At 44.4% G+C, this 20,023-nt stretch overlaps 1 protein-coding gene across 2 annotated transcripts in view; it reads left to right on the top strand.

Annotated features, from left to right (window-relative positions):
- The window catches only part of FYN (FYN proto-oncogene, Src family tyrosine kinase), a 172,409-nt gene extending 156,338 nt beyond the window's left edge, over positions 1-16,071 (top strand). Inside the window, exons 12-13 of one of the 2 annotated variants that reach the window (XM_008580667.1) lie at positions 1,457-1,588; positions 14,444-16,071. In XM_008580667.1, coding sequence (XP_008578889.1) covers positions 1,457-1,588; positions 14,444-14,652 — 341 coding nt within the window. In that variant the 3' untranslated portion in view covers positions 14,653-16,071. The remainder of the gene's footprint in view (positions 1-1,456; positions 1,589-14,443) is intronic. The other variant, XM_008580668.1, reaches the window with a different exon arrangement.
- The last annotated feature ends 3,952 nt before the right edge of the window (positions 16,072-20,023 follow it).

The raw sequence follows: 20,023 nt of genomic DNA, 5'->3' as shown, positions 1-20,023 counted from the left end.
CGGGCCCGGGCGGGGGCCCGGCACCGGGATTGCAGCCCTCGGTGTTGCTCCCGCGCCTCACTCAGCCAGTGAGCGGGAGCCGGTCTGCACGTGGGATCCGAACCCTCGGACGGGAGCGCCGCCGCGCTTCCCAAGCGGCGCACTATCCAGTGCGCCACCGGGCCGGCCCTCATTTGCCACTTTTGCACATCGTGACTTTTCATAAAAGATACTATGAAACATTCTTACTTTGTCAGCTTTTGTATGATTTTTGTAGGGCTCCTAAGCAGAATTAACATGCTTTAAACATATAATTGTGTTTACATCAGTAATAAAAAATTCCTTGTGCTTTTCTTTTAGTTTGTTCAGTGAAATATCTAGAATTGCTTTATAATTGCTGAGCCTAATGTTTGAGAGCACAGACTGCTGAATCCATTTTAATTCCCTGTACACACATCTAGCATTGTAAAGCACAGGTGGAGCCCACCCTTCCTTTTGGTTTGGAAGGAGGATCCTTTTAATGATCAGAGAAATTTGAAAGAAAAGACTCTACTGACTTTGGCATGAATTTGCTCCTTGGTCTTGCAAAGTCAGAGATTCATAAGACAGTCATCGAGGCAAGACTGCTCTTTAAAAAACAAACCTTGAGTAGTACCCTCTTGGGCTGGTAGGAGAAGGTAGGGAGGTAAGAAAGTGATCATATGGTATAGAAGGAAAAACTAACCCAGGAGTACAGATGGCCGCTATATGGAGAAAGGGTAGAGGGAAGAAAGAGGTGGTCTTATGTACACGAAGATTCGTGAGAGTAGCATTATGATTTAATGCTATATGTATTTATTAAAATATAGCATTATTTCAAAGTGAAAGAAAAATATATAAATCAGTTTTCTAAATTGTAATTTAGACCCACCTCCAAACCAAACCTAGGACACTCAGCATGGTTATAGGTTCAAGAAACCAAGGCTTTTTCTTCCCCTTTATTGAGGTTTTAAGATGCTTTGAAATCCAACCCTTTGATGGGAAAATTAAAATTAAACTGGCTTGGGCCGGCCCGGTGGCGCACTGCTGTAGTGCGCCGCTTGGGAGGCGCGGCGGCGCTCCCGCCGAGGGTTCGGATCCCACATACAGACCGGTTCCCACTCACTGGCTGAGCGAGGCGCGGGAGCAATGCCGAGGGTTGCGATCCCGTTGCTGGTCCCGGTCCAGTACGGGGGCGACACTGAGGGTTGCGATCCGTTGCCGGACACGGAAAAAGACAAAAAGGAAAAAAAAAAAAAAATTAAACTGGCTTGCTTAAGGTCCCGCAACCAGGACCAGACCCACACCCTCTCAATCCCAGTCCATTCCTGTTTCACCTCCTTCCTGTCCTCTCTAAACCTGTTCCCATGAAAGTGGCTTCTAGGTGCCCTTCCTTCCCCTACCCCATACCCAGTGCAGTGCTTTCTGCCTGATGAATAACCAGGTGTTCGTTCTGCAGGTGCAAAGTTCCCCATTAAGTGGACAGCCCCTGAAGCAGCCCTGTATGGGAGGTTCACAATCAAGTCTGACGTGTGGTCTTTTGGAATCTTACTCACAGAGCTGGTCACCAAAGGAAGAGTGCCATACCCAGGTAAGAGCGAGACCTACATAGCAGAAATGGGCCTCTAATTGGATGCTCATTTGAGACCATTTGGGGAAATCTTACCCAGTTTGCTTTCTAAGCCCCATCCTCGGCTTTCTGCTGAGCATGAGTTTGAAGAACACACACAGGTACTTAGCCAGAGAAAACCAGACCTGGGCACTGCTGCGATATGGTGACAAGCAGCCACCATGAAGTATGTGCCAACTTTAAGGTAATTAGCAGCTGGTGTGAATGCTTCTGTTCCCCCAGTTCATGGAATCTCTCCTCCCTCGGTAGGAGTATGTGTTTGTGGCTCCTAAGCAGAAATGTCACTGGCAGAGCTTCTGCCCAAATGGAGTTTGTAGACATGTCTGGGAAAGAGGAGAAAACCCCCACTGCTTTTTGATTACACTGTAGCATTGACCCATGGAGTGAACCTGGCAGGAAGATGCCAGGACCTGTTCTCTCTGTAGGCCCCAGCTCCAGATGGCCAAAGAGAGGAGAGGAACATGTGAAATGCACTGTAGAGACCACCCACTGCCTGTTGCTGAACAGTCAAAATATGCTATACAAAACCAAGTATAATGTAAAGAAATTGGAGATTCTGAGACCCTGGAATTTATCTGTACTATCAGAATCATGCTATCCAAAGAAACCACAGGTTTAGGTTGTCCATGCTTAAATTCATTAATTTAGACAGATGGTGATGTAAAGGACACTTGTGCCATTTCACCTCCACGCTTTAGTGGTTATATCACAGGGACGATCTGCTTTTTGAAATGCTAAGGACATATTTTTCAGTTACTGCTGAGGAAAGAAAGAACATAGCTTCCCCTCATTCTCTGCCCAAGAAAGGAGCTTAAGAAGAAGGGGGGGGGGGCAGGGAAGCGGTGATAGAAACGATAGCAAAGATTAATGAGGAATTTAGGTCTCTTGCAAATCCTGGGTTTGTAATTGTATCTTTGCAGTGAGAGGAGCCAGTGAGGGCAGATTAATTTGTAATCCCTTTGTTCGTTCTTTATGATTGTTTCTGGTCATCATCAGAGAGCACAGAGAAGTGCACATAAAGAGGATCTCTTTCTGGGTTGGTATAGCCTTGGGACTCCTAGGACAGCCAGGTTGGCATGGAGGTGTAATTGACAAATTCCCAGTCTCTGAAGTGCCAGCACCGGGCAGTTAGAGATGCGGGTGTAAGTCAGTTTTATTGATGCTGCAGCGGCTTCCACTCCAGGCATGTGTAAGTGGGCAGAGGCTGTGGGAATAGCCAAGCAGCCCAGAAGAAAGGGCTGCCCTGGAGGGGCTAGAGCACAACACGGGTGGTTTCGAATTGCCTCTCAAGGGGGAAAATGTGCATGTCTCACAATTTTGAAGTTGCGAAGGAACCTCTTTTTTTACTGTCTGAATTTTGAACTAATTTCTTCCTGATCCCCCACCCACACCCCAGGTTTATAGTCACCTGGTGTGTTAAATGCAAGTGGGGGGGAAAGGTTAATATTGTTTTGCATTTCTGTGAAGCCTCTCCTTACAGTAACACAAAGCTGGTTTTTGTTTCTCAGGGTTGCACATAGAAACCAAGACAAAGGGGTGGCTTCAGAGAAGGAAGGCAGGTGTATATTTCTGAAGGAGTTTTTCATCAGGTTTGGTTTTAGCATAAAGAAAATGGCTTCATCTTACAACTTAGACTCATTCATTCAGCGTAGCTTCACTAAGTGTGAACTGTGCCAGGCATTTTGCTCTTGCTGGGAAATCATACAAATAGGACATTCACACTCTCAGCGCACATTAATTAGTGCCTACCTCCAGTTAGGCACTGTTCTAGGTGCAGGAGAGAGAACAACTAGCAAATAAATTAATTTAGTTCCTGCACTCATGGAGCTTACAGTCAGATAGATAAACTACACGTCAAAGCCAGGGAGAAGCAGCCTTATTTTTTATTTATCATTGGAGGAATTCATCCTCAAGGAATGGATTACTTGAATATACCCACTGTGGGTCCCAAATCTTAATTCTTTTTTTTTTTTTTCCTTTTTGTCTTTTTTTCGTGACCGGCAACGGATCGCAACCCTCAGTGTCGCGCCCGGACCGGACCGGGACCGGCAACGGGATCGCAACCCTCGGTGTTGCTCCCGCACCTCGCTCAGCCAGTGAGCGGCCAGTCTGTATGTGGGATCCGAACCCTCGGCGGGAGCGCCGCCGCACTTCCCAAGCAGCGCACTGTAGCAGTGCGCCACCGGGCCGGCCCCCCAAATCTTAATTCTGATAATGGGGTCAGGGCACATGATTCAGGAATCTACATACAGCAGGTACTAAGAGGGGCCTTTCCCTCAGACTCCGGTGAGGATGGCAAAGGAGTTTGAAATGAGAACTAAGTTCAGCTTATTGTGCACAGTTATGTCTGTGAGCAACTGCTGTATGCAGTAGGCTTTGGTAATGGCCTCTGATTCTGTGGGCAGTGGGGAGAAGGGGCTGTGTGGGGAAGGCGAGTGAACCAAACCTTGGAAGGCGAGTGGGGTTTCCTCCAGTCAAGGGAGCAGGAAGAGCTTCCTAATCAGTCTGAGTCTGGCATGTGGGAAGGCACTGAGGCCTGGGAGGACAGGGCCAGTTCTAGGAGCCAAAGGATGAGTCTGAGGAGAAGAGGCCATGCGAGGTGAATGCCTGGAGATGGGCTGGAAAGGTGGTCGAGAGCCAGTCATCGGGAGCCTCGTGTGCTGCCACAGGGAGGCACCATGTCAGCAGGGAGTGACAGAGCTGCTCCTCCCCCATAGAGAGCCACAGGAAATGGTTCCCAGGCCTGTTCCTAGCCATGGGTGCTGCTTGGGTTTTGTTTTTTAACACAGATATAATCATATTGGATTGGACTGTGAATCTGACAGAAAACTCTTCTTGAGGGAAAAGCTTTTGCTGAGGGATTGCAATAATAGGATTGTTACTTTACTGAAAGACAACAATTCCTAAGGAACAGATTCATTAAGCTTCATCCAGATGTCACTGTGAAAGGAAGGACATTCTTTTCTACATGCTCGCTGTTTGTCAGTGTGGCCAAGTCAGTCAGTGTGTGCTGAGGGGCACTTCTCATACTCTTCTGCATTGAGTCTTTGTGCCTGTGGGTGGGCACCCCAGGACAGACTCCCAGGCCCCATCCGCCATGACTTCCATTCTACTTTTTTTTTTTTTGACCAGTAAGGGGATCGCAACCCTTGGCTTGGTGTTGTCAGCACCACGCTCAGCCAGTGAGCACGCTGGCCATCCCTATATAGGATTTGAACCCACCGCCTCGTCACTACCAGTGCCGAGGGGATCGCAACCCTTGGCTTGGTGTTGTCAGCACCACGCTCAGCCAGTGAGCACGCTGGCAATCCCTATATAGGATTTGAACCCACCGCCTCATCACTACCAGTGCCACACTCTCCCGAGTGAGCCATGGGGCCGGCCCCCCATTCTACATTTTGATGTAATAATTTCTCAGTTGGCCAGAGTGTATTTTCAAGTAATTCCTTTTTCAAGAACAGTAGGTGGCCGTACATTTTCTGAGTTCTCCAAACCTGAGAATGGCTTTCTGTCACCTTGATGCACAGGAAAGGTACTTTTACTGATAGGTAAGGATGGAGGTGGGGAAGGAGGAGGTGACCTATAAATGGTTTTATAAAAGCTTTCCAGGCATTTTTGCCCAGCATGGAAGAAGGTCCAGAAGTGAGCATCAGAGAAGGGACTTAGAATGGAGTATGTGAGGTGTGACCAAATAAAGAGCAAAAGGAATGAGAAGACAATAAAACATTGGGTTGGTTGGTGAGTTAGCAAGCCTTGTCAAAGGAATGGATTAAAAGGAAGAGGAGGACAGTGTCTGAACGAGAACCTTGACACCAAGGAGTAGTACTGACATGTGACGCTGAGTTTAACAGAGAAGTAGTGAAAAGGAGTCGCATCACCTTACCAGGCGAGGAAGGTTGCTTCCAAGGTGTGTAGCTCTGTTTTATCAATTCTCTGCTAGCAGCCTGACCTGAATGCATTCTCAGCATTGCAGTCTAGCTTGCTTTGTTGTGAGCCGGGGTTCAGAACCATTCCTTGCATCAAAACTAGAACTGATTTTATAGTGGTGGATTGTTGTATATAAGAAACAAAAACACTTAAGTAAAAGCAGTGTTCTGGAATTGATCCATAAAATCAGAGTTATGCATTTCAACCTGTCATTTCACCTTCAAAACCTCTCTCAAATCCTTTTCCTCTCTGCTCCCAGTCTCTCCCCACCTCCCTCCACCACTACCATTTTGTCATTGTCACCTACTGAGTGAATATCACAGAAATAGAGACCCAGTTATCTCACTCTCCTAGTTAAAAATGTCCAGGACTTCCCTTTGCTTTCCAGATAAGCTCCAGAAGCCTTAGTTTGGCATAGTCCTTCATAACTCTGCCTTCAATTAGTCCACAAACATTTATTGAGCGCCTACTATATGCCAGATACTGTTCCAGGTGCCAGGAATACAACAGTGAACCAACTAATAGTCCTGCCCTTAAAAATTTTCATTCTTTTTAAGGGCTGGCCGATTGCTCAGTTGGTTAAAGCACAGCCTTATAACACTAAGGTCACGGGTTCAGTTCCCCAAACTGGCCAGCCAAAAAAAAAAAAAAACTTTCATTCTTCTTGGAGGAGACAAACAATAAACGAAGGTAAATAAGCAAAATGTATTGCACGTTGGCTGGCAGTAATGGCTAGGGAGAAAAATGAAACGGGGAAGGGAATAGAGGGTGGCAAGGGAGGGCCTCACTGGGAAGGTGCCATCTGAGTACAGATCTGAAGGAAGAGTAAAGACTAGAGACTTGAGCCCAGGAGGTACCTGGGGGTGGAAACTTTCATGGTGGGAAGAGGGAAGGGTGAATACAGAGCACCAAGACCCTGCAGAACCACAGGAAGCCAGTGTGGCGGGAGCAGAGGGAGCAGGAGGTCCCAGAGGTCCCAGAGGCAGATCAGATCAGGCCTTTCTAGGTCATTGTTAGGGCTTTTGATCTACTCTCAGTGAGAAGGGAAATAAGGGGCATTGAGCATGAGAGTGACGTGGCCTAACTTACAATTTCTCTTTTGCCGTCACCCGCCCTTCACACTCTACCCCAGACCCACCAAGAGATCTCTCTTGAACATGCAAGTCTCTCTTCTTGGCTGTTCTGTCTCAGAGTCCTTCAGAGCCCAACCAAATGTCACGTCCTTTGCAAAATCTTCCCCATGTCCAGACCAAATGTGCTGCCCCTTCCGCTTGCTTCTGTGACACCTGGTACAATTTTGTTGAAGCACCTGTTTATGTATCTGTATTGCGCAGTAGCTCTGCACTCTTTGAGGAGAACATAGCTACTTTTATGTATTCCCCATGCCCAGCACAGTGTCTGCCCCATAGTAGACTCTCAAGAGGTATAAGTGAATGAATGAATGAATGAGAAAGAAAAAAAACAAAAACCAGAAAACCATGGGGTTTTTGAAACAAGATTTTTAAATTTGGCCCATAGCCTGCAAAAACCTTCTAACCGTATTCCATCTTCTTCACACCTAGATATAATATGTATTCTCCCAGCCCTGAGGTACCCTCTGTCCTCAAAGTTGTTCTGGGAAACTGACCCTGTGATCAGTTCAGACACCATGTTCCAGCACCAGTCTAGGCAGAATGTCTGGCCATTCTGTGCCCTGGCTCTTAACTGAACACCTGCTTTGTGTATTTGGTGGGGTCTGACAGCATATGAAGATTCTCTTAAGCAAATAGTGTTTATTCATACATTTGGAGCACTTTCAAATCATTCAACAAGTGGCAGCCACTTGACTTTCTTGAACACTTCAAGTCACTTGATAAATGACTTGAGATAAGGGGAATTAGCAAAACTAGTAGTGCCTTCCTTAAAGAATTTCAAGTCCCACCCTGGTCCTCCTTCTGCCTTAGAGCCCTGAACCTCTGTTTTCAACATGCCTGAAGGAGCAGACTTTTCAAAGGAAAGGAAGAGGTTAAGACTCTCCAGCCAGGAAGACAGTGGGAAGTAGGATGAAACCCCTAATCTTAGCTAAGGGTGCAATGTCCTCTGCCCTCCCTGCCCTCGTTGGTCCCTGGGGCTTTTCCTTCAGCTCAGGATGTTTACTCAGAGAGAGAATCCTGCCTGGAATACCCAGAGGTCATGCTGTCCCTTCCCCCTACAAGGTTGCTCTTGGCCAGTGTGGCTGGTGAGAGGAGGAGAGAACAGGGAGGACAGCCAGACAGGGACTTCTGGCTCCTGGGCCCTGCATTCTGCTGCCCTTCATTTTCTGTTGTGCAGTGTCACAGCCTTCCTCTTGGGCACCCTCACCCTCTTTGTCACTGCTCTTTTCTGTGAGAAAGGAGTTCTTCATAATATCATATTATCAACTTTAAATAGCCTTTGAGTATTGTGATACCTGAGTAGCCGTCACTCCTGTATTTATTAATATAGAGGGCTTAAGAGAAACAGCTGCCCTGAGGTTATCTGGTAAGACAGGGAAAGAGAAACAAAACTAGTCCTTATTGTACCTCTCAAGAGCAGTCTTTTATTTTCATCTATACTCTTTGATCAGCATCTCTCTGCCAAAAATTTTTACTTTGATCCTATACCAAAACCTAATTTGAAGCCCCGTGCTTGCTGTAAGATACCTGGAGCACATGAGGCTCTGAGCAATGCGATGGTGCAGGCTCGCGCTGAGCAAGACCAGCAGCTCGCCCCTCCTTCCCAGCACTAGCGCAGCACCATGCAACACAGGAGTACACAGACGGGGCTTCTTACAGGGTCTACGCAGAGAAACAAAGGGAGCCTCACACAGAAGGCCTTATGCACAATATAGTATAATTTCTTTTGAATAGAAAGCTCAGTTTGCAAAAGTAATTTGGATGTCTGATAACCCGAACATCATTCCCCTTGTTAAAAGTGCTTCATTATTCACACGGCACAAAAATCCAAGTTCTTGCAATTCATAGTTAAATCCAGATGCCAACATGAACGGATAACAGTTAAAATTGCCAATTGTGCAGATATGGCCCCTCTGAGATCTCATTATTCACACGGCACAAAAATCCAAGTTCTTGCAATTCATAGTTAAATCCAGATGCCAACGTGAACGGATAACAGTTAAAATTGCCAATTGTGCAGATATGGCCCCTCTGAGATCTATATAGGGAGGCTGCACAAATGGAAAGCTATAAAACACAAACATCCTTCCTTCATAGAAGACGTTTTTCAAACAGCTGAAAGCACAGTAAATGTTGAGGTATTTAGTTGACAAATGGAGAAACTGAGGCCAGAAGAAATCACGTCAGCTGCTGAGACATGCTAAGTCAGAAGTCAAGAAGTGACATCTAGTTCGGTGTTTTGCCAGTGGAAGTGATTTTTATTCCTTCCCTAAAGAATCTAAAAGAAGAGGGGAGGCTCTACTGAGTTAATGTACAGCACAAAGAAAAGGAACAGAAAAGTTGAAAAGAAAAAGAGAGGAAAAATCAAAAAGGAGAGAAGGGAAAATAAAACACATACATGAGAGCAGACATTGTTGGCAACCTTACAGAATTGGGGTTTGAAAGCGAGAGTTGGAAACTTGACTTCTAAGTTTGCTGGAGGAAGCCAGCAAAATGATTTAGGAAGGATAATCTAGTCATTTGGCAGGAAGTGAGTACAGTCCTGTTGGCTGGAGAATCTCAACTGCAGTGTTTTGGGCAGGCTGACTGGAAGTAATGCTATATCAGGGACCATGCTTGAAAGCCTAAAATCCAAGGTGATGGGGCTCCCACGGAGGACACAGGGAAGAGGGGTTCAAAGGCAAACCCCCACACAATGGACTACTCAGGTTTTTTGTGGCCTGAGTACCATTGAGTTGGACCTTGTGAGAGTGACCCATGGAAATGGCCCGATTTCCTGACTGACTCTAGCGAGGAGATAGCAGGAGGGGCAGGTTGCTGTGGTGGGGCGGGGAGAGCAGAGGAGGGGGTTGGAAGGAAACCGGGCAGTGGTCTCTGTGCTTGCTGGCTGCCCAGCCCTCACCTCTTCCCTGACACAGGCTGGGAACCAGGGAACACACGCACAATGTGCATATGGCACTTCCCACAGCCAGGCCCCACTGGCTGGTGGGGACCGCCCCTGCTGCTGGAAAACAGTCTCTACTGCAGCTCCCACTAGAAAACCTGGAGGCCTAAAGTGTTGATGACAGTGTTTCCCTAAAATGTGCCCAGACACCATGTTTTAAAGTTTCTGTCTCTTCTGTTTCTCCCCTAGCCCTCTCCCCACTGACAAAGGAAGAAAAAGAAAAACACGCATAGGCATTCTCCTCCCTATCTGTCCGCCTCTTCTGTTGGAAGGATGGTAAAAAGATTCTTCTCTCCAGTGTCCCCTTGTCCCTCAAAACCTTCCTGACCACGCTGGTGCCCACGCTCATGTAAATCCCTTCCCATTCACTGCCCTTTACCTACCAGATATTAGGTAAAACCATTGTCGTGAGAAAAAGTGGCTAAAAAAGAGGAGATAACAGTTTTCTTTCTAACAAAAATACAATACCACCTAAAAAGAAAAAATTAAATAGGCTCATTTTTATGATAGTGTACGTTTACAAAAAAAGCCATTTGCCAGAAGAGAATTCTTGGAAAAAAAATATGATTTTCAAAGTTCTTATAACTGAGAATATTATTTTTAAATGTTAACACAATCCATTTAATTTATTATTGTTTGTAAAATAAAATCCAGCCCACACCTTGGCGTGTGGGCATATCTCAACTGTGCAGTTAACGTCGCAGGACACACTGTAAAGGTGCCAGGTCTGCGGGTCAGCCATGTGGGTTCTGGCTCTTATAACTGAGAATATTATTTTTAAATGTTAACACAATCCATTTAATTTATTATTGTTTGTAAAATAAAATCCAGCCCACACCTTGGCGTGTGGGCATATCTCAACTGTGCAGTTAACGTCGCAGGACATACTGTAAAGGTGCCAGGTCTGCGGGTCAGCCATGTGGGTTCTGGCTCATGGATGGCTGGAAAAGAGCTAGTTCCATTCCAGTTGTCATTGTCAGCCAAGGGCATATCCCACTTTTCTGGCAAAGCTGTCGTTGGTACGTTTCTACTTGGCCCAGTGCGTGGAGTGTTTCCATGTGCTCCTCATGCTCTGAGAGGTCTGGGGAGAAGAAGGCATGAGAAGAGAAGGAAGAGGAGGGGTGCAGGCAGGGAAAGAGGTGGAGAGCAAGAAGGAACACGTGCGTGAGCCATGTCCAGTGGGGGCCAAGTGACAGCTCCGTACCACGGCACCACATGCCTAGGCAGCAGCTGCCTCAGGAGATGCTACATGCTGAGGTGCAAGTTGCCGTATCTGCTGTGTCCAAGGCTTGGTCTGAGCACTGGAAAAATAGGCTTGACCCAAGTGGCTGATTAAACTTTCCATTGGCAGAGAGTGAATTAGGAGGTGTTTTGTTTGTTTGTTTTTTTAAAAAAGTGAAATCTTTCCATTTGAGGAGTTTGTTTTTTAATAAAATGAAACATTTACTGACATAAGGTCGTATAACTTCGTATAATGTATGCTATACGAAGTTATTACGGAGGGGTGCAGGCAGGGAAAGAGGGGGAGAGCAAGAAGGAACACGTGCGTGAGCCATGTCCAGTGGGGGCCAAGTGACAGCTCCGTACCACGGCACCACATGCCTAGGCAGCAGCTGCCTCAGGAGATGCTACATGCTGAGGTGCAAGTTGCCGTATCTGCTGTGTCCAAGGCTTGGTCTGAGCACTGGAAAAATAGGCTTGACCCAAGTGGCTGATTAAACTTTCCATTGGCAGAGAGTGAATTAGGAGGTGTTTTGTTTGTTTGTTTTTTTAAAAAAGTGAAATCTTTCCATTTGAGGAGTTTGTTTTTTAATAAAATGAAACATTTACTGACATAAGCGCCACAGAGCAATGGGAAAGTGATTAATTAAACCCTGTGGTGCCATTTTGGATGGAGTCTCAGCAACAGAATAAAGCATTTGGAGGCATTCTGGGGGGTTGTAACCACTTCCAGAAGGGCCTGTCATACCTTCTGAGGTTGAAACCTTCATCCTGTCTTTCCTCCAGTTCCTACGGGCTCCTGGCGGGGGCAGAGACAAGAGGGATTCCTGCAGGTACAGGCACTATGGTTTCCAAAATATTATGAAACCAAGCACTGTACAAAAATATGTGGCAAAGAACACACTTTGGAGAATGCCTGTCCTGATGTGTGATTGTATTCTCTTCGTAACCTTTCTGGGGCATATGTATGAAAAGATAAAAACAGTAAATAGCCTCACATCAGGTCAGGTTTTATGGCCAAATGAGGTGAGTTCAGATCAATTTTGCTGCCAGGTGAGTTATGTTTTCAGAGCTTTTTGGATTTTGGAATTCTGGATGAGGAAATGCTGTCCTCTGTCCCTTACCCTGTTTGTCTAGAGCACTGCAGGAAAAGGCTGCCTTACATTCTCCAAGCTGCTCCACGTTCCTCCCCTTGTTTCCAGGTTCCCACCCAGATCCTGAGTTTTCAGCAGTTGAAGGAGGATTTCAGCTAATTAAGCCACAGAGCAGACGTCTCTCCCTTCAAACACCCAACTAAAGAAGGCGCCTGTGTATATTAAGTGAAATAAGCCAGGCACAGAAAGAGAAATACCTCATGTTCTCACTTATTTGTGGTAGCTAATAAAAATAAATAAATAAATATTCAAATGAATGGGGGTGGGGAGAAGACACAACAATCACAGTTCCTTGAACTTGTTAAGACAAGTGAACAGATATGATGTTGATGGAGGAGGGGAAGGAGGGAGGAAAAGAAGGAATTGGTAAAGGGACACGAAAATCAACTATATTGTATATTGATAAAATAATTTTTAAAATTTTGAAAAAAGGGTTACACAACTTATTGCCCTAAATAAGATATGAATAAGAGAGTATTAGCCATGTAGAACTGGATCCACTGTCTCATTAAATCCAATGACACTCCAATAAAAAAAAAAAAGAAGGTGCCTGTAAAGACACGTGTGACATAGAGGCCAGATTCCTTTACCAAAGGGACCCAGACTCCTTCACCAAACTCTCTCCCTGAAATAAGAGGTTGCCCTAACATGTGAGTGAGGTTATTGTACAATAGTTAGATTGAAGGCATATTTCAATACAGCAGAAATAATATATGGATTTTATCAACTCAAAATTATAAGGGCAGAGAATAAGAAAGCATCCTAAAAAGGTTTGGACAAACATGTGACTGACAGGGTCGGGGTTGACAGCAAGGAGGAGCCAGGATACACCCAGCTCCAAAAGTAACAACACAGCAAAGAGAATTGGCAACAGATCCAAACATCTGAGTGTCCCAACCCAGGCGGACAGGGTTGTGCTCTGGGCCCTGTGCCTCTGGCCAGGCTGACAGGTTCCTAGCTAGCAGGTTGCCGTTTCCTCCAGAATTCAAGGGAGCTACTTGCATATGTTGTGTTCCTGCTGTAGTCCTGGGAGACGGGAAGAAACCTAGGTCTCTGCATGGCTTGAAATCACTTTCTTGCTTTCGTAAATTAACGAGGTCTGAAATTGGGGAGGATTCCAGATTACAGGCTTGGGGCCAAGGAGCAGCCAAAGCATATAAAGGCTTGGCAGGAAGATGGTAGAATGTGGTATGGCAAGAAAAGGAGGAAAAATTAGAGAATGGTGCGTGGCAGTAGTTGGGAAAGGGGTCAAGGCATTTGCCTCACCCTAAGTACGCTGTTTCCTGTGCTGTCAAAAAGGCCGGCATGCGGGCGGCTGCCTTCTCTCAAGGGTTAGCAGTCTCCCACCATGTCTTCTTTTAGTGCTGTGCAGCCTGATGTGTCAACACTAGTCAGTTCCCCCAGAGGGTCAGGAGGGTCCCAAGTGATAGACGACCTGGCTGAAGTCATTGCTAACACAGGCACTGGAGAGGCCCTGTCTCATCAAAGTCACCAAACCTTGGGGTACTGTGGGGTCACTGGGCCAAATGGTGCCCAGCCATGATGGCAGATCTGAACAGGGGGGCACCAGGAGTTCCTCCAGGCATGAGGAAAACTAACTGGTGAAGTTCATGAATGTTATAAACAAGGGGCCGTGTGCTTTCATCCCACAGGGATTTTTTTTTTTTGTCTGCTTTATTCATATATTTTGGTCAGCCTAATTGAAGTATTATGTAAATTATACAGAATATTGTACATAAAATTATACAGAATATTATACATAATATTCAAAATAATTGAATTATTATGTAAATCCAACAATATTAAGAATCCAATTCAATGAGCTCTGACAAACAGAAACAGTCATACCACCACATACATGATAGAGGACAGGCATCAGAAGACTGCAGCTTGTGGGCCAAATCTGGCTCCCAGCCTGTTTTTGTTTTGTACTTTTTTAAAGGGTTGTAAAAAGAAGATGACAACAGGAATCATATGCAACTCGCCAAAAATATTCTCTGACCCTTTACAGGAGAAATTCGCTGGCCCCTGGTACAGAGCATGTCCATCACCCCTCAAGGTTGCCTCTCGCCCCCTTGCAGACATTCCTCCCCTCCCCCCTGGAAACCACTGGCCTGCTTTCTATCGATGGAGTTTTGCCTTTCTAGAATTTTATATAAATGAAATCATGCAATATGTTGCCTTTTGTGTCTGGTTTCTTTCACTTATAATGCTTTTGAGATTCATCATCTGGGCTTCAGCGTGTATCAGTCCTGTGTTCCTTTTTTATTTTTGAGTTGTATGGTATCCCACTAAAGGCAGGGTCCAGCTCCTGGGTGAGGTGGGGCCCCTCCACATGTCTTACTCATGTGCAGGCTCAGAGTAGAAGGGCGTGCCAGGCGCGGTGGTCAGGGTCTGCAGCCGGAGGTGCCCGCTCTCACTGTGCTTGTCTTTGCAGGCATGAACAACCGCGAGGTGCTGGAGCAGGTGGAGCGCGGCTACAGGATGCCCTGTCCGCAGGACTGCCCCATCTCCCTGCACGAGCTCATGATCCACTGCTGGAAAAAGGACCCCGAGGAGCGTCCCACTTTTGAGTACTTGCAGGGCTTCCTGGAAGACTACTTTACTGCCACAGAGCCCCAGTACCAACCTGGTGAAAACCTGTAAGACCCGGGTCTGCAGAGAGATGCCTTGTCCCAGAGGCTTCCCCACCCCCTCCCCATTAGCTTTCAATTCCGTAGCCAGCTGCTTGCTCCTGAGCAGAGCAGCAAGAACCGTCCAGGATCAGATTGCATGTGACTCTGAAGCTGACGAACTTCCATGGCCCTCATTAATGACACTTGTCCCCAAATCCGAACCTCCTCTGTGAAGCATTCGAAACAGAACCTTGTTATTTCTCAGACTTTGGAAAATGCATTGTATTGATGTTATGTAAAAGGCCAAACCTCTGTTCATTGTAAATAGTTACTCCAGTGCCAACGATCCTAGTGCTTTCCTTTTTTTAAAATGCAAATCCTATGTGATTTTAACTCTGTCTTCACCTGATTCAACTAAAAAAAAGTATTATTTTCCAAAAGTGGCCTCTTTGTCTAAAACAATAAAATTTTTTTTCATGTTTTAACAAAAAAAACAATCAGGATAGGTGTTTGTTTTTTCCTTTTTTATAAATATGAATATATATAATATATATGTCCCTGTACATAGACCATGTGGGTGCTAATGTGGAGACCGTGGCCAACCTGTGCCACAAAGCTACGGGATCCAGAGTGAGGATTTTACTGCAAAATCTGCATCAAAGCCCTGGTGTTATTTTAAAAACCAGTGGCCTCATTTTTGGCTTTTGCAAAGCATGATTTTTTTTTTCATTTGGTTTGCACTTTTTTTTGTTCATGACTATCTGTGGATGGTTGTTACTTTGACTCTTTTCAGAACCCCCCAAGGAGCTGAATTCACAAGTTCCATTACCAGTATTTGCTTCAACTTACTAGGATTTATTCTTGAAACTTAAAAGTCAGCATATTTAAGCAAGCAAATGGCCGATACTACCAAGGGAACTGGAAGATGGATACCACACAAACTTCTTTTATAAAAATATGAATGCTGAAATGTTTCAGACATTTTTAATTTAATAAACCTTGTAACCACATTTAAATGATCTAAAACCCATAGCATTGTAGTCATGTCAACCTGCTAAACTCTCTTATGCAACTAAAATTTGTGGGGACGGTAAGGGTGGGGGGTTGTATATTTCCCATTGTAAAATAAGTGTTTTAAATGTCCTGTACTTCTAATGAATGATTTTCTATACGTCCAAGAGTTCTCCAGTGGAATAACTATGCACTGCTTTACATTTCATGGGGATGCACAAAAAAATGTATTACATTTTTAGTTGCTGTTTGTACCAACCTTGAATTACATATGTTTAGCAACAACAAATCAAAAATCCTATTTCTATCAAGTTTTTAATACTTAGTAGCAACTCTGAAGTCTTAATTCCTTTTTTGTTATGATTTCTTTGTGAGTTTACATTTTTTAATTGTTTAACTTTCTTAACTTAGTAATTAAAAAGAGCATTTTACATTTGAATTTTTTTTTTTTTTTTTTTTTTTTTGGTCATTTGTTTATATCATGGACAATACTCTAGTAGTTCTGTGGCATATCTGTACCACACCAGATGGTAAGGAATCACCTGGTGAATTTAGCCATTGTGCAATGATTTCCAAATGACAGAAATATTCAGAACATCTGGAGAGTCTCCCCACCCCCCAAAAGGCTAGGCTATTGTCTGGCTAATTCCGAGGATTGTTAAAGCAAGACTAGGCATACCTTAACATTTTATTAGACATTTTCTCTAAGTGGAATTTGCTATGTCCCACTTGTACGAGAAAGAGCAATTACAAGAAGAATCTTTCTGTCCTAGAGTCAGTATATATGTTTTCGAATGTTCTTCCACTTCCATAATGCAGTTGCTCAGCAGGGAGATGATCTGGAGTGGTAGAAAACGCAGTGGGTAGACCCCGGCTTCCTGTTCGGGCCTGGCTCTGAGATCATCTGGCTGCGGGACTTTGAGCAACTGCCTGCATCTCTTGCTTTCAGGGCCTGTCTGTGCAAATGAGGGGGTTGGGTAAGACTCACCCTTACGTCCCTACAGCTCTAAGAGCCTGTGATTCTAAGATCAATCAATGATGTCGTGGAGTCGTACAAGGAGGACGGTTTTTTTGTTGAAATAACCTTTACGTTTAGAAAGGGTTTCCAAGATTTTTTTTAAAAAGTGAAACAAAGGGATTTTGTGGTTAACCAAAAATTTGTGGTATTGTTTTTGGTATTAATACTTGTACAATTGGTAAATTGATTTAAAATTGCTAAAGATCTTATTACATATAATTATTATCACATTCTTGGGCGATTTATTAACATGTTCTAGATATTTTTAAAGGTAACTTTGATTTTAATCCTCACATCTCACTAGGTTGGAGAATTTGCAAATATTCTCTGAATGATTTTTATGTTTTGATTCATTCAAGAAAATCTGAAAAAATAACCTGTTTTAAACAGAGATTCTTTAAGAAAAAAACATAGTGTTTTCAAATCAAAGTACAGCATTTAATTCATCAGTTGAGTTCATTGTGAACTTTTTTATATGAAGCAAAACTAAGGCCTTTGGTCAACTCAAGGGCACTCTTCCAAAATGCAGCACTGTTCTGATATGCTCAGAGCAGAGCTAAAGAATAAAAGTAAAAGAGTAGCTATAAATAAAAAGAAATCGGAGACATTTTGTTTTTTTCTTCTAAGAGGCTAATGTGCTATCAAGAGATATTCCTGAGGTACACCGAATGGAATGTCACCTCCAGGGAATCCCAACACCTCCCAAGAAGCCTCTCCCTAACAAGGTATAGCAGTTTGGGGTAGGAACTTGCTGACCAGAAAGTTCTTATTAAGAAAGAAAAGTATAGGGCCAGCCCGGTGGCGCACTGGAGAGTGCACCGCTTGGGAGTGCGGCGGCGCTCCTGCCAAGGGTTCGGATCCCATGTGGAGACCGGTTCCCACTCACTGGCTGAGCTGAGCGTGGTGCGGGCGCAACACCGAGGGTTGCGATCCCGTTGCCGGTCAGTAAAAAAGACAAAAAAAGGGAAAAAAAAGAAAGAAAAGTATCACCTTGGTGTCAAGTGATGGTGTGATATTTTTTGTCTTTAGTAACCTGGTAGTGAATAAGTATTTGTTCCCATTCCCTGAGGAGAGCTGGCATCTGACACTGCTCTGCTGGGTAGGAAGCCTTCCTAATAAACTGTTTCTTTTTACTTTTTAAGAATCAGTTAATAAACTAGTGGAGAAGACAATTTACAAAGCTCCGACATTGTAAACTGTGACAAAAAGGTATCTGTTCACCCCATTCTCATGGCAGCTCACACTCTCCTCTGATGCTGCCCGGTTCACATGCACAGAAGGCTGGGAGGACCAGAGTCCTGAGTAGATGCAGGGTCCCGTGTGTTGGAGCATCAAGATATACAGACTGGGGCAAACAATGCTTTTAGCTCTGCCACAGTTGTGGCACAGAAAGGTTTATGGGGCACCAGGCATTTCCATGAGAAAAGTTAGGGTAAATAGAATCTCTCAAACAGCGCACTACTGAAGATTTTCTGACAAGTACCAGAGGGTGTTTACTCACCTTGAGAAAGATAGGAATCCTCCTGTGGCTAAATCTTGGCACCAGAGGATTTTTCTAGTGGCCTTGGAGCTGCAAAATTTTACCTGCGATTTCCTAGGGGGCCTTAAGAATTTATACTGTATTAATTGGGATGGTTCTTTCATCAGGCTTGAAAGAAGGTAAGGTTTTCAGCAGCTTGCAGGAGAGAATTATACCAAAGCCCACTGCAAGAGATGTCATCTGTTTCTTTGTCATGACTTGGGAAAAGAGAACCTCACTTGACAGGATAGGCGCTTCCTAACAAGTTGTATTTGAATAAAATGGCATTTGGTCAATTTGTCCCTGAAAGATATTTTCATAGATTTAGATGGCTTTTGTTGGCTTTCTTACCACTGTGTATTATACTGTTGGGATTCAAATAGGCTGTCAAAAGCATGTGCTGGAAGGAATGAAGGGAGGGAACTAGGGAGGGAGGGAAGGAGGAAGGAAGGCTGGTTTTGATTTTTTGGGGCGAGGAGGAAGCTCAAACAAATTTTTATTCTAAAAATAACATCGTGAGGTATAGATTGGTGAAGCGATTACAATTACATATGTTTATTTTTATTTAATTCTCAAAAACAGATTATAATGAAAAAATATTACCTTTAATATATTTGAAATATCAAATGTACATTCAGAATTTATATGTACCTATATTCTCAGAAAGTTTTCATAATAAACTCCTAAATCATACTTCATTCTTCCCCAATGCAAAATATTCAGAATCCCATGGGGGAACAAATTTACCTTTACTTTAAAAATTGATTCTGAGGACTACAAATAAAAATAAGTGGTCTTCCAGTGTTGCAGGGACTACTTTAATGAGAATGTAATCATGAAGGTGGATATGACAAACGACTGCTCCCCCAAAAGCTAGAACACTATGCTCCTCTCCAGAATACTTAACTACTCTTCTAATAATGTTTAATGCCACCAAAAAGTTTAATAATATTGTTCTTCATTTAATGTGTTTTCCCTGCCAGATTGTGAACTCCTTGAGAACAGAAACTGCCCGCCTTGTTCACCATTTTCCCTGTACCTAAAACAATGATGAGTTTATGGCAGTTGTTGGATGGATGGACGGATGGATGGATGGATGGTTAGGTGGTTAGACTGATGATGCCCACCATGCGGTGGGCTGAATGGCTTACCTTTGAATAACTTAGCTGAGAACCTGCTAAGCACATGGGATTTTTTGCATGCTGCCCACAGCGCTAGCCCTACCCATTATGAACATGTGGTCACCAGTCTTGAAGATGATTTGAAGGCCCAATCTACAGCCTGAAGTGAACACAACTGGTGCTTCCCAATCCTTTCCCCAAAACTCGTCCCAGCAGCAATGGGGGTAGACTTGTGCCTCTTGGAAGCTGGGGACAGCATGGAGTAAAAGGCACCAAGTGATACGCAGTCTTAAATAAAGTGTCTTCGAGGTCTCATTTTAACTTTGTGATTTTATGAAAACGCGATCTTCTACTCCCTATGTCATCCATGTTTGTCTTCATATAAAATTATTTTCCCAAAGTGTCAAGTTGAGCAGTGTTTCCCAGGCTGTGGCTTGTAGTATCGCTGGCACACTTCTGTGTGACCCAGGGAGCGCCTGTGCCCTGTGTGAGAAGCACAGCACAGCGATGTCCATAAAACATCACTGCTAATGTGTCGCTATTGTACGTAGGAGAGGTAACACTAACCCCCATTAATATGGATTCTCTTACCTGATTTCCTTTTTCACCCAGCAAAGAACAGCCGCATGACTGAGAATGGGACAGAAGATGAGGGAGTCTGATGATGGGAAGGGAGAGGAAAACCATCCAGAGCTACCTGGAAGTACGGGTCTGGTCGGGTCAGCCTGCTCGA

This window comes from Galeopterus variegatus, unplaced genomic scaffold (genome assembly GCF_000696425.1).
Source record: "Galeopterus variegatus unplaced genomic scaffold, G_variegatus-3.0.2 Scaffold2143, whole genome shotgun sequence".
Classification (NCBI taxonomy): Eukaryota; Metazoa; Chordata; class Mammalia; order Dermoptera; family Cynocephalidae; genus Galeopterus; species Galeopterus variegatus.
The sequence above is the reverse complement of the archived record's forward strand: the minus strand, read 5'-3'. Positions and strand labels throughout refer to the sequence as shown.